General features: G+C 62.2%; 3 protein-coding genes across 7 annotated transcripts; 2 read left to right on the forward strand and 1 right to left on the reverse strand.

Moving 5' to 3' along the window:
* Window positions 1–298: 298 nt before the first annotated feature.
* Window positions 299–5854, reverse strand: AVPI1 (arginine vasopressin induced 1). Of its 4 annotated transcripts, XM_086901325.1 has the most exons (4): window positions 5540–5854; window positions 1889–5487; window positions 533–827; window positions 299–455 (listed from the first exon to the last, which is right to left on the reverse strand). In XM_086901325.1, exons 3-4 carry the CDS (start codon window positions 814–816, stop codon window positions 398–400), a joined length of 342 nt encoding a protein of 113 aa, XP_086757451.1. In that variant the 5' UTR covers window positions 817–827; window positions 1889–5487; window positions 5540–5854; the 3' UTR covers window positions 299–397. The 4 variants fall into 4 exon arrangements, with proteins under 4 accessions (XP_086757451.1, XP_086757450.1, XP_086757449.1 ...); XM_086901324.1 differs by having other exon boundaries at window positions 1889–5841; XM_086901323.1 differs by lacking the exons at window positions 1889–5487; window positions 5540–5854 and adding an exon at window positions 1122–1304.
* Window positions 1696–4210, forward strand: MARVELD1 (MARVEL domain containing 1). The gene is made up of 2 exons (XM_086901333.1): window positions 1696–2699; window positions 3207–4210. Exon 1 carries the CDS (start codon window positions 1808–1810, stop codon window positions 2333–2335), a length of 528 nt encoding a protein of 175 aa, XP_086757459.1. The 5' UTR covers window positions 1696–1807; the 3' UTR covers window positions 2336–2699; window positions 3207–4210.
* A 47-nt stretch (window positions 5855–5901) lies between the features above and the next one.
* On the forward strand, window positions 5902–10905 carry ZFYVE27 (zinc finger FYVE-type containing 27). 2 transcript variants are annotated; one of them, XM_023929253.2, is made up of 12 exons: window positions 5930–6227; window positions 6306–6376; window positions 6447–6633; window positions 6804–6899; window positions 7085–7197; window positions 7878–8008; window positions 8369–8440; window positions 8602–8622; window positions 8804–8948; window positions 9254–9300; window positions 9777–9858; window positions 10089–10905. In XM_023929253.2, the coding sequence occupies exons 1-12, from the start codon at window positions 6031–6033 to the stop codon at window positions 10151–10153; spliced, it is 1227 nt and encodes a 408-aa protein (XP_023785021.2). In that variant the 5' UTR covers window positions 5930–6030; the 3' UTR covers window positions 10154–10905. The 2 variants fall into 2 exon arrangements, with proteins under 2 accessions (XP_086757446.1, XP_023785021.2); XM_086901320.1 differs by lacking the exon at window positions 8602–8622 and having other exon boundaries at window positions 5902–6227.
* The last annotated feature ends 117 nt before the right edge of the window (window positions 10906–11022 follow it).

An 11022-nucleotide genomic window follows, 5' to 3' on the forward strand; every position in this document is an offset into this window, starting at 1 on the left:
TGTCCCTGTGACTGTGCCAGGGATGTTACTGTGTGACTGTGCACTGGAACAGATTGCCCAGAGGCTATGGAGTCTCCCTCCCAAGAGATATTCAAGAACCATCTGGATGCAATCCTGTGACATCTGCTCTAGGATGACCCTGCTTAAGCACGGAGGTTGGAACAGATGACCCACAGGTCTATTCCCACCCGACCCGTGGTGTGAGGCTGTTCCCCTTTCACTAGGTGCCATACACCAGCCTGGACAACAGTTCTGCCACTTAGGGATGGGCAGGACGCAACCAGAGCCTCACCCAAGCCACCGCTGTCCACCCTTTATTAAGCATTCATTGCACCCTGCCCAGTACACTTTGGGGTCCTTTGAGAGCTGCTCTCGACGGCTCAGCTGCCCAGCGCTACTACATGGACCCTGGGCCCTTCTCGGCGCCGCAGTCACCCTCCAGCTTCTCTGCGATCCTACGGGCAAGAGGTGTGTGTTAGCGGCGTGGCCCGGCCGCGCTTCCCCCTGTTGCCCCGCCGCGGGCAGCACTTACCGAAGTTGTTTGAAGCCCCGTAGCGCTGCCATCCCACCGCCGGGCTGGGCTGGTCGCCGTCGCCGAAGCCGCCGCAGGGCCCGCGCCATGCGCCGCTGGCCAGCGTACCGCCAGACGAGGCGGGCTCGCTCCGCCGGCCGCTCGGCCCCGCCGCTCCGGAACAGGCTCCGCAGCTCTCGCAGCCCCACGCCCTGGAAGATGTTGGCCGAGGCCCGCTTACGGGCGCGGGCTGCGGGCGCCGCCCGTGCCGGAGAGTCGCTCACCACCGAGGCCGGAGTGCCCATGGCCCTGGCCGCTGCGGGCACCGAACAGTCGGCGTCAGGCTCCGGTCTCGCCACCCGGTCTGGTCCGCCTCCCCCGGGATCCGGCGTGGATGCCCAGTGAGGAAGGGGGGGCGTCGGGGGAAGGGCGGTCCGGGACGCCGGGCAGGGGGCCAGCCGAGCAGGCGGGGCCGCCCGGGAACGCGGGAGACGCCCCGGCTCGGGCCGGGGCACGCAAGTCCGGTCCCGCCCTGCCCGGGGCGCTGGGCCCCGCCGTGACCCACTTTCGCTCCGACGCCGCCCCGCGCCCACCGGCCCCTCGCACAGACCTGGTGGTGGCGGCTCCGCCTGGAGCCCGCTGCGTTCCCGGACCAGCTTCGCGCCACCGCACCGGGGTCCCGCCACAGCGGCGCGCCCCATTCATTCACTCGCTCGGTGCCGCCCCGGCCCCGGCCCCTCGCCAATCCCCGCCCGCCTCCCGCTGCCAGGACCATTCGGCGCCGAGGGGCGCGGCTGCCCCGCCGCGCTGAGGAGGCCACGTGGCGTAGATGACGTCACGGGCGGGGTGCGAGGCCTCGCCCCTGGGCGGGGCCAGGTGGCGCGGCACTCCGAGGGGAATCCCGAATGACGTAAGGGGAACCCCGGCGCGCGCCCCCCGCAGGCCGCCGCACGGGGTCCCGGTGCGCTGTCCCTGGGCCCCGCCACCCGCATCGGTCGCCGTCTCCCACGTCCTCCCGCCGCCCCTCGCGCCCCGCTTTGTGGTTCCCGCCCGGCGGCAGGAGGACGGGAGGGGCGCGGCGATCCCTGCCCGACGGCGCATCCGCGGCGGCCCTCGGGTGTCCGACGGGCTAGAGGGAGGTGCGGCAGGGCGCGGAGGCGGGGCGGGGAGGAGAGGAGAGAGGCCCCGCGCGGGGAGGACCGCTAAGTGCCAGATGTTTGGCAACAGTCAGGGAGGAAGTCGCTGCCGGGGCCCTGAGTCCCGCCCGAGCCGCGCCGGAGCAGGCAGGGCCGCGCCATGGCCCGCACGGCTCCCCCGACAGTGCCGCCGCCCCCGGGGCCGCCGGCTCGCGGCTCCCTCAGCCTCCATCGCGCCTACCTGCGGAGCCCGCTGGGCCTGCTACGCTTGGGGCAGCTGGCTCTGGGCGCTGCCTTCTGGGTGACGGTAGCGGCTCATAAGTACGAGGGGGCGGCCCACTTCGCTCTGTTTGCCGCCGTCCTGGTCTGGCTTCTCACCCTGGCACTCTTCGGGCTGAGCCTGCTGGGGCGCTGGGAGCTGGTGCCCTGGCTGGGCTCCCGCTGGCTCCTCACCAACCTGGTGCACGACCTGGCGCTGGGTTTGGGGCTCTATGCAGCTGCCACTGGCATTATGGGTCACAAGGCCAAGCAGAGAAGCTTTTGCAACCTGCCGGGCTACAGCCAGCACTGCCTTTACAGTGCCTACCTGAGCGCCTCCATCTGTGGGGGCATCACTGCCTGCCTGTACCTCTTCTCCGGGCTCTATTGCCTATCACGGCGTTGCCAGGACCAGCGAGACATCATCTGAGATCCTGTGCCACTTGGCTCCCCTTCTCAGCCGCAGACAGAACACTGCCTGTCTTTGGGATGAAATGACCCTGCCACCCATCCCCTCCTGGCTGACTGCACTGCAATTCCTCCAGAGAATCCTGCACAGACGGATGGACAGACAGAGGCCTTCGCCGAGCATGGCTTCCCCTGCAGCGCACTGAGACAGCGTGGACACCCAGCCACTGCACAGGCCCTTCTTCCACCCTTGGACAGATGTAGGCTACTGCAAGTGGAAGGACCCAAATGGAGAGCCCCCAAGAGGCATACCAATCTTTGTGAGCCCCTCCTAGAACTCAAGCCAAAATCCCCTGTCCCTGGTCTTGCAGACGCTGCATGCTCAGGTGGGTGCCAAGTTTTCCCTGGGGTGGAGGGGGACTGGCCTAGGGGAGCTGAGCTGGGGGCAGCAATGCCTAGTGGAGTTGGATGGGCATAAACTCCCCTGACCTGCTGGCAGCCCTGTCTCGACATTCCAGCTGCATGGCGCCTCCACAGTTCCCTAGGGGAGGCCCTGAACTTGGCTTCCCCAGCCGGGCCCTTCCTTCTGCCTGGCCTGAAAACATCTTTCATCTTATTGGAGCCCCAAAGGGCTCAGTGCCTCCCTGCCCTTCACTCAGAGGGTGTGGAGACACCCAGATACTGCATGGCCAGAGCAGCATCACCCCAGTCCAGTTTGGAGACTGAGCAGGCCTCTGTTGCTGTGGAGGGAGGGGAAGGACAAGTGGAACCGTAAACCCTGGGCTAAATTCCTCCAGTGCTAGAATTTGTATAGTCCTGGGATGGGGCCAGGTGCCCCAGGGGTTGAGGGGAGCCAGTCATGGGGTTGTTCTCTCCTCCTGCCATCCCTGCAGAGAGGTTTGTGGCTCCTAGCCACCCAGAGCCACTGAACCAGCCCTGTGGCCAGGCTACTCCAAAAGGGATGGAAACAGCCTCACTGATGGAGACCAGCCTACAGCCCTCCCTGTCTCTGCTGCACTTGGTTTATCATCCTGGAAAATTTTCATCTCTGGACTCTCTGGGACTGGGCAGTGCCTGGAGACTGTGGTGAGGTGGAGGGGAAGGGTGAACCTTGCAGCATGGCAGTGCTAGGCTGTGCTGGCACTGTCCATAGGGGAACTGCGACCAGGCATTGTGGGAGCACAACCCATCTTGGAGAACAGAAGAGGACACTGGCACTGGAACCAGCCCAGCCCTGGATTAGCCTCCACAACCCACCAGGTCCCAAGCCCTGATGAGGCCATGTAGAGCTGACTAGAGAAATTGGTGGCCAGACAGAATTTTTAGAGCAGCAGCACCACACTGGGACTGTACTGCCACAAGACCTCCTCACCCTGCCTGGAGGCAGGTCCTCTCTATTGCTTGCAGTGCAAGGGAGGGTCTGCTCCGGTCTCTGTGTAGACTCAGATCAGTGAGATGTGTGTCCTCAGCAGCTGGCCACAGCTGCCTGTTGCCTGGGGTTGCCTGGAGCCTTTTTTGAGGTGGAGAGCAGCAGCCATGATTCCCCTGGGGGGGAATCACATTATGATTAGTGATGTCTGGGATTGGTACTGTATCACCACTTCCATCATGATGTACTGTCCCAGTGGATACCCCATATGCTCAGGGGCCCTGCCAAGCCCCAAGCCATGTACCCCTTCCCTGGGTAGGACGTGCTGTCTGTGCACTGTGTCAAGGCTGGTCCCTGACACCGCCTGCCTCTGCCTTACTCTGGTGCAGCCCTTGTGCCAAAATGTCCTCGGTGCTTCTGCCACCACAAGTGCCTTCCCCTGGCTTTCTGCAGCCCTGTCTGTCACATCAGCTCCATCCCCCTACAGCCTCCTTTCAGGTGCCACAAATAAAGCAATGTTGGCACTCACTGGGTGTCTGGGGCTTTGTGCTGGGGCTGGAACCTGCTGGGTACGAGGTCTGAGCTGAGATCACATCCAGCTCTGTAGCCCTGCACCCTGGGCCCTCTCTGCTTGGAGCCTCTGGCCATGGTCACAAAGTCCTGAGGTGCTCTGGGGTCACAGGCAGGCTCCCTGATGCTGAGGCACTGTTCCTACTAGAGAGGCTTAAGCCTCTGACCTTGGGGACAGGGGCTATCCCTGGCCCTACTGCCTGTCCAGACAGGGCACAGCCTGATGCTCATGTGGGGGTCCAGACAGAGCAGAGGGAGGCCAAGTCCCCAGAGCTCTGTGGCTATGGGATGTACTGAGGACAGGATGTAGTTGCATTCCTAAGGGCCTCGTCACTCCATGCTGAAAGGGCCCTCTGTCCCAGGGCCAGGGCATTACTGGGCAGACATGTACACACTGACTGGCCTTTGGTGGGTCAGGGGCCAATGGAGGGCTGCCAGCTTCTCCCAGGACTGGCTGCAGCTCTGGGATGCACTCTTGGGACAGAGCCGAGTCTTGGACCGGGACCTGCAGCTGGGGTGTCACTGGGTCCCCAGCCTTCTGCCCATGGGACACACGCCCTGTTCATCAGAGGCTGCAGGCAGCTGGCAGCATCATTGTGCCCTCATTGTCCAAGAGCCACCATAGGGTTATAACAAGGTTACAACTTTTGGCATCAGACGAAGCCTAGGATTCTCAGAGCATCCCCAGGAGCCAGCATCCATGCTCTACTGCAAGCACCTTTTAGAACAGCCCATGGTGCCCAGAGCAGTGTGAGCAGGGCTGCGGGCTGCTGGGCAGGACAGTGCCAGCGCACTCCAGGCTGGGCTGCTTTGAGGGCATGGAGGGGCAGCGAATGAGCTACCAGCCACACTCATGGGCCTGTGGGAAACCTGCTGCTCCCTTCCAGGGACTGTGTGAGGCTGCTCTCTGGTCTCTCCTCGGGGAGAGGTGGCCCAGCAACATCATGGGGGCAAACCCACCGTGCCCGACACAGCTGGATGCAGGCCATGCCAAGACCCAGACTGGGACTGAGCCCTGGACTGGGACCGGATCCAGGCTGTGACTGAGCCCTACACCAGAGCAGGCCCGCATCGGGACGAGGCCGGGACGCTGAGCAGCCTCGGGCCAGGACCGACCTCTGTGTCTAGACCGGACCCACGGAGACTCCGCCTCGAGCCTCACGCCCAGGGCGGCGAGCAGGCCGCAGCTCGGAGGGAGGCCGGGCACGCAGGGCGGAGGGAGGCCGGGCCCACGGCTTGGAGGGAGGCCAGGCAGGCCGGGCACACAGCTCGGAGGGAGGCCGGCACGCAGCTCGGAGGGAGGCCGGGCACACGGCTCGGAGGGAGGCCGGGCACACGGCTCGGAGGGAGGCCGGGCACACAGCTCGGAGGGAGGCCGGGCAGGCCGGGCACACAGCTCGGAGGGAGGCCGGGCCCACGGCTCGGAGGCAGGCCGGGCCCACGGCTCGGAGGGAGGCCGGGCACACGGCTCGGAGGGAGGCCGGGCACACGGCTCGGAGGGAGGCCGGGCAGGCCGGGCACACAGCTCGGAGGCAGGCCGGGCCCACAGCTCGGAGGGAGGCCGGCACGCAGCGCGGGCGGAGCGGGGCGGGCCCGGAGCGCAGGGGCGGTGCCGCGAGCGCGCCGTTCCCCGGGCGGGGCTCCCAGCGGCGCGCCCGGCCCGGCGCTCCCATTGGCCGCGCGCGGGGCTCCCGGCGCCTCCGGCCGCGTCACGGGAACGCGCGGCGGCGTCGGGCCGAGCGCGGCGGCGCCGCTCGGCTGCCGCTCTCGGTCCCGTCATGCAGGCGGTGGAGCGGGACGGGGCGGCAGGCGGCCCCGAAGGGGCGACGGGCGCTGCTGAGGCCCCTCCGGAACCGTCGCCGCCCAAGGCCGCCGCCGCCTTCGACCTGCTGGAGCTGGTGCGGAGCTACCGGCGGCTGGAGCTCTACCTGGAGCCGCTGCGGGACGCCGCCGAGGGCGTCCGCTCGCTCCTCCGGTAGGTGCGGGCTGGGCCGGGATCGAGACAGAGACCGTCCCCGGGGTCTTACGCCCCTTGCCTTCCCCCTCTCGGCAGGTGGCAGCGGCCTGTGTGCTCTCTCCTGGTCTGCCTCGGCCTCAACTTCCTCCTGCTCACCCTCGGCCAAGGTGCGTGTCGGCGGTCAGGGCCGGTCCCCTTCCTGGACCTTCCGGGCTGACGCTGACCCGCCTCTTCCAGCTGCCTGGTACTCGGTGCTCGCCCTGCTGGTCGCGGTGCCGGCGCTGCTGGGTTACCTGCAGGAGACGTGCCGGGCCCGGCTCTCGGAGCCGGAGCTGGTGCGCAGGAGGTACCACAGCATCCGCAGGGAGGATCTGCGCAAGGTGCAGCTCTCGCGGCAGGAGGCCATCGCCCAGGTCAAGAGCTTGTGAGTCCCCGGGGCCTCGCCCGCCGTGGGACTATGGGGGCCTCTGCAGCCGGAAAGGCTTCTTGGAAGCTCTGGGGGGGCTCATGCCGGTTTGGCTACTGTAACCCGTGTGAATGTGGGGAACGAGGGTGTGTTTTTGTGGGGTTTTTTTGTGACTCTGTCATTTGCAGCCTGATCCAGCTGGAGGGATTTCTGAGCGGGATGTGCTGCAGCTGTGAGGCAGTGTACCGTGTTCTGTACTGGGAGAACCCCACCATCTCTTCCCAGTAAGTAGTACTGGGTCAGGCACCCTGTGGTGGGCTTGGTGGGGAGAGTGGCTCAGTCAGGCCTGTGGTGCTGTGCTTGATGTGTTTGGTGCTTGGAGAGACCGGGTGGAACACCAGATGAAGGAGTTTTATGCTGTTAAGTGAGTTGCTCTGATTTGACCACAGTATCCTGCTGCTTTCCACAGGTTTTATGGGGTGCTACTGGGTACTATCTGTGTCCTCTACCTGCTGCCCCTCTGCTGGGTCCTGGCCATCCTCAACAGCACTCTCTTTCTGGGCAACACCCAGTTCTACCAAGGTATGAGACACGGCTGGAAGCGCCTTATGTGAGAGGGGTTGGGGAAGGGCCCCCTGAAGCCAGGAATTCTGTCCTGGACTTCTCTTTCACATGAGCCCATTGTCCTACGTCAGGCTTCACCACAGACCCTGAACCCCCCCTGTGATGTCCTAGGGGTGATGCTCAACAGGCCAGGGTGGGTGGTATGTCCCCAGGGCTCAGCTGGTGGAGATGAGAGCCTCTCCTGATGTGTTTCTCAGCCCAGGTGCTGTTTCCTTCTCTGTGGTATGGTGAACCAGGGTCTGTCAGTGCAAGCTGTGTGTGGGCCTCTCCACCCCTCTTGATCCCTGACCTCACTCTTCAGGACTTAAAAGACAATCAGTGTCTGTTGCAGCATATGACAAAGGCTTGAAAATGTGCCATTGGAAGTGAGAGGAGCCCTCCTCTGTGGCTTGTGCTGGAGGAGTGTTGGCTGTATCTGTGATGTGACACTGACCCCTGCCATTCCCTGTCCTGAGCTGGGGCAGGTGGTGGGGGTGTTCCTTTCTGCCCTAACTTTGATGTGTGAGCAGAGGAGTGCTCAGGACATCTCATGAGTTAATATGTGTCCATGTGTCACCTTGAGCCCTGCAGATCAGATCTTGCAGCAGGCTTTTGTGTGATGTGCCACTCTACTCCTGCTGTATTCCCTTCTTAACCAGTGATAATGGAGCTCAAGGCCTCCATCGAGCAGTGTGTGGGCTCCAAACCCCTCGAGAGCACTCCAGAGCCTGCTGAACCCCTGCCACCAGCTGCTGCCCCAGATCGGACCCCTACCCCCACCAGTGCAGAGGTGAGATAGGGGCAGGGCTGGCAGTTGTGGGGTGGGAGCTGCAGAGTCAGCCCTTGGGTCTAACTGCCTGTGTCCCTCTACACACAAACTTCTTCCAGCTGCCAGCTTTGCTGGAAGCCTGTGAGCCACTCCTGTGTTACTGGGGTGCTGCTCTCTGCCTTGGGGGTTTGGCTCAGTCCTTTTGCCACATGTAAGGATGTGGTCTGAGAAGGCAGGGGCTCATCTCACCTTCTGACACTTGTGTCATCTATGAGGCTGCCTGGGGCCAGATCTGTTGTCCTGGAACCTGCTCAGAAATGTGGGACCACCTTTGAACAGAGGCATGGGACCAGCAGGACTAGCTTTGTGAATCTCTTGTAGGACCTTACCCCTGGCAGTGTGGAGGAAGCAGAGGAGGCAGAACCTGATGAAGAGTTCAAAGATGCTATTGAGGTTTGAGGCTGGTTGGGGTGGGCAGTGCCTGCAGGGCAGCTGAGGTGGGAAAGGGACAAAGACCTTGTTGGGCAAACTGGGTGCTCAGAGAGAGTGTGGGGCTGGGTGCCTCTGACTCCGTGTGTACTCACTCTCCTCTCTGTCCCATGCTGCGGGAGAAGGAGAACCAGCTGCTGGTCATGGTGAGTACTGCCATGCCAGAGTGTGGCATCTCCTCCCAGCTGGAGCTTTGCCTGGTTTGCCAGTGGCTTGTAGAAATGCCAGGTGGAGCACACAGATGCCTGTCTCTGGTGTGGGCTGCCCTGCAGCCCTCAGTGTGCCCCCAGCCACCCCTCTGTGCTCAGCTGGGTCTGCTCTCTGCAGGAAGATGATGAGAGCTCTCAGTGCTCAGCAGATTTTGACCTCAGCCTCCCAGACAATGGTTTTATGAGCAAAAACGAGGTGATCCGCAGCAAGGTGTCACGCCTGACTGAGCGCTTGCGCAAGCGCTACCCCAGCAACAACTTTGGTGAGTTTGGGAGCAGGTGCTTCTTTGGGGGAGCTCAGCAGTGTGGGGTCTGTGCTGCTTCCAGTGGTCACCATAGGACTGGGGCTGGGGAGAGTGGTGTGGTACCTGCTAGTCTGTGCTGACACCTCCAATGACCTTTTCCACTCCGTGGGGAGAATGGTCCCAGCATTCCTGGGAGGGGCAAGGACAGGAAGGTGCAGCAATGTCACCTCAAAGCTGAGCCTTTACAACAGCTATGATATTCTTATGCCACTTGCAGCCCCAGGCAGAAGAGCCCCACCTGACCTCTGCTCTCTTTCTTCCAGGGAACTGCACAGGCTGTGGTGCCACCTTCTCTGTGCTCAAGAAGAGGGTGAGTCTTCCACTTCTGCCCCAGCTTGCTGTCTGCACCTGGGGCAGAGGTGTTGCTCATGTCTGGATTGCCCCAGCTTTCTCCAGCAGCTCAGGTGTCTGGCCTCGGTCACAGCCCAAATGGCCTCAGCTAAATGCTGGGTGTTGTCGCATGCCTAATGGCACCATGGATCCCTTGTGTGGTGGAGCATTTGTCCATTTACTCCTTTGGAAACTGCCTCAGGCCAAACCCACATGCTGTTGTAGAATGTACCTGCTCTGTGCCCTGGTTTAGTCCACTTCCTGTGGCCTTGCTGGTGAAGCAGAGCATGGGTCTGCTAGTGGGAATGACCTGTTGCCTTGTCTGAGCCCTGTGTGTGATGCTCAGCACACAGTCTGTGGGCAGTTCTCAGGAGGAGGTACAGACTTTTGGCCCCTTCACATACTTCTGGGTTACTCTGATATATGTCTGGGACTCACCTCCATCTTTCTCCACAGCGGAGCTGCAGTAACTGTGGGAACAGCTTCTGCTCCAGGTGTTGTTCCTTCAAAGTCCCCAAGGCTGTGATGGGAGCCACGGGTGAGTTGGAAGGTGGAGGGAGGTGCTCCTGCTTCCAGCTGTTCTGTTTGCCCAGGCATTTGCTCCAGCCCTGGTGGGGAGGGTAGACAGGATGTGCCCAGCACAGCCTGGCTCAGGACGGAGCAGTGATGAATTTGCAGCTCTCAAAGCAAATGAGAGCTTTGTGGCTGTGGTCTCTAGCCCATGGTGGGAAAAGGGGGATCGTCCCTGACACTTGCTTTCCTTTCCAGCCCCGGAGGCTCAGAAGGAGACGGTGTTTGTGTGTGCTCTCTGCAACCAGGTGCTCATCAAGTGATGAAACAGGCCCAGCCAGCTCCTGTGACCTGCACTGCCTGACACCTGGGACAGTGAGCAGGCACCCTTGCCACTGGGAGCCTGGACTGTTTGGATCCCAGCATGGCATTCCCCTGCCAGAGGATACTTGCACTTGTGCTCCTCCTGCCAGCACCAGGCTGGACCGGCCAGCCCTCCTTGCCATGCACCAGCTGGGTCCCTGTGTTGGAGCAGTGCCCACGGCTGTGCCACATCCTTGCAGCTGCTCCAAGCCCTGGGTGCTCTCTGGCACTTGCTGTGCCCTGCCACATGCTTGCCCAGGCCCTTTGGCCTGGCTCAGTGATGGAAGAGCCATCCTTCTTACTCGTGGTCCTGTCTTCACCCCTTGGGTGGGGCAGAACATCCTCAGGGCTCTGTCTCTACCTTCCCCAGTGCTGTGCTATAAGTGACTGTATTTTTGGGATCAAGTCAGAGCTCCTCCTGAATCTCTTGGGATCTAGACTAGCTAGGATTTTTCATCCTGGCTCGGCTGAGACTCTGCTAGTCACTCCTGTGCTCCTCAGCCTCACTGCCTGCAGGTTTAGTGTTTTACCCCTGAATTTGGCTGTAGCCCAGAGGAGGAAAGATGAGTTTGGGTTGGGCTGTGTGGCTGGATCTCCAGTGTGAGAAAAGGCAGGAGTTGGTGCTGCTCTGTGCACTTAGTGACTGCTGCTTTCTACTACAGATTAATATATAATTACATATAGAGAATGACCAATAAATCTCTTGTCCTCAGCTGGCTCTCGTGTCATCCCAGTGAAAGCTGTCCCAGTCCCAGGTCACTCTGACACCTCTGTGGCTTTGGCCCTGCTATCCTGCCGATGTTCCTGGAGAAATGGTGTTCCTATGCCA

Source organism: Cyanistes caeruleus, chromosome 8 (assembly GCF_971803275.1).
Source record: "Cyanistes caeruleus chromosome 8, bCyaCae1.hap1.1, whole genome shotgun sequence".
NCBI classification, from domain to species: Eukaryota; Metazoa; Chordata; class Aves; order Passeriformes; family Paridae; genus Cyanistes; species Cyanistes caeruleus.

Bases quoted from the DNA above. Each gene is read 5' to 3' on its own strand.
- AVPI1 (XM_086901322.1), bottom strand. From the start codon at position 1,212: ATGGGGCGCGCCGCTGTGGCGGGACCCCGGTGCGGTGGCGCGAAGCTG. The intron at 456-532 runs GTAAGTGCTGCC...TCTTGCCCGTAG, and splicing joins CGGGGCTTCAAACAACTTCG to GATCGCAGAGAAGCTGGAGG.
- MARVELD1 (XM_086901333.1), top strand. From the start codon at position 1,808: ATGGCCCGCACGGCTCCCCCGACAGTGCCGCCGCCCCCGGGGCCGCCG.
- ZFYVE27 (XM_023929253.2), top strand. From the start codon at position 6,031: ATGCAGGCGGTGGAGCGGGACGGGGCGGCAGGCGGCCCCGAAGGGGCG. The intron at 6,228-6,305 runs GTAGGTGCGGGC...CCCTCTCGGCAG, and splicing joins GGCGTCCGCTCGCTCCTCCG to GTGGCAGCGGCCTGTGTGCT. The intron at 8,441-8,601 runs GTTTGAGGCTGG...CTGCGGGAGAAG, and splicing joins AGTTCAAAGATGCTATTGAG to GAGAACCAGCTGCTGGTCAT.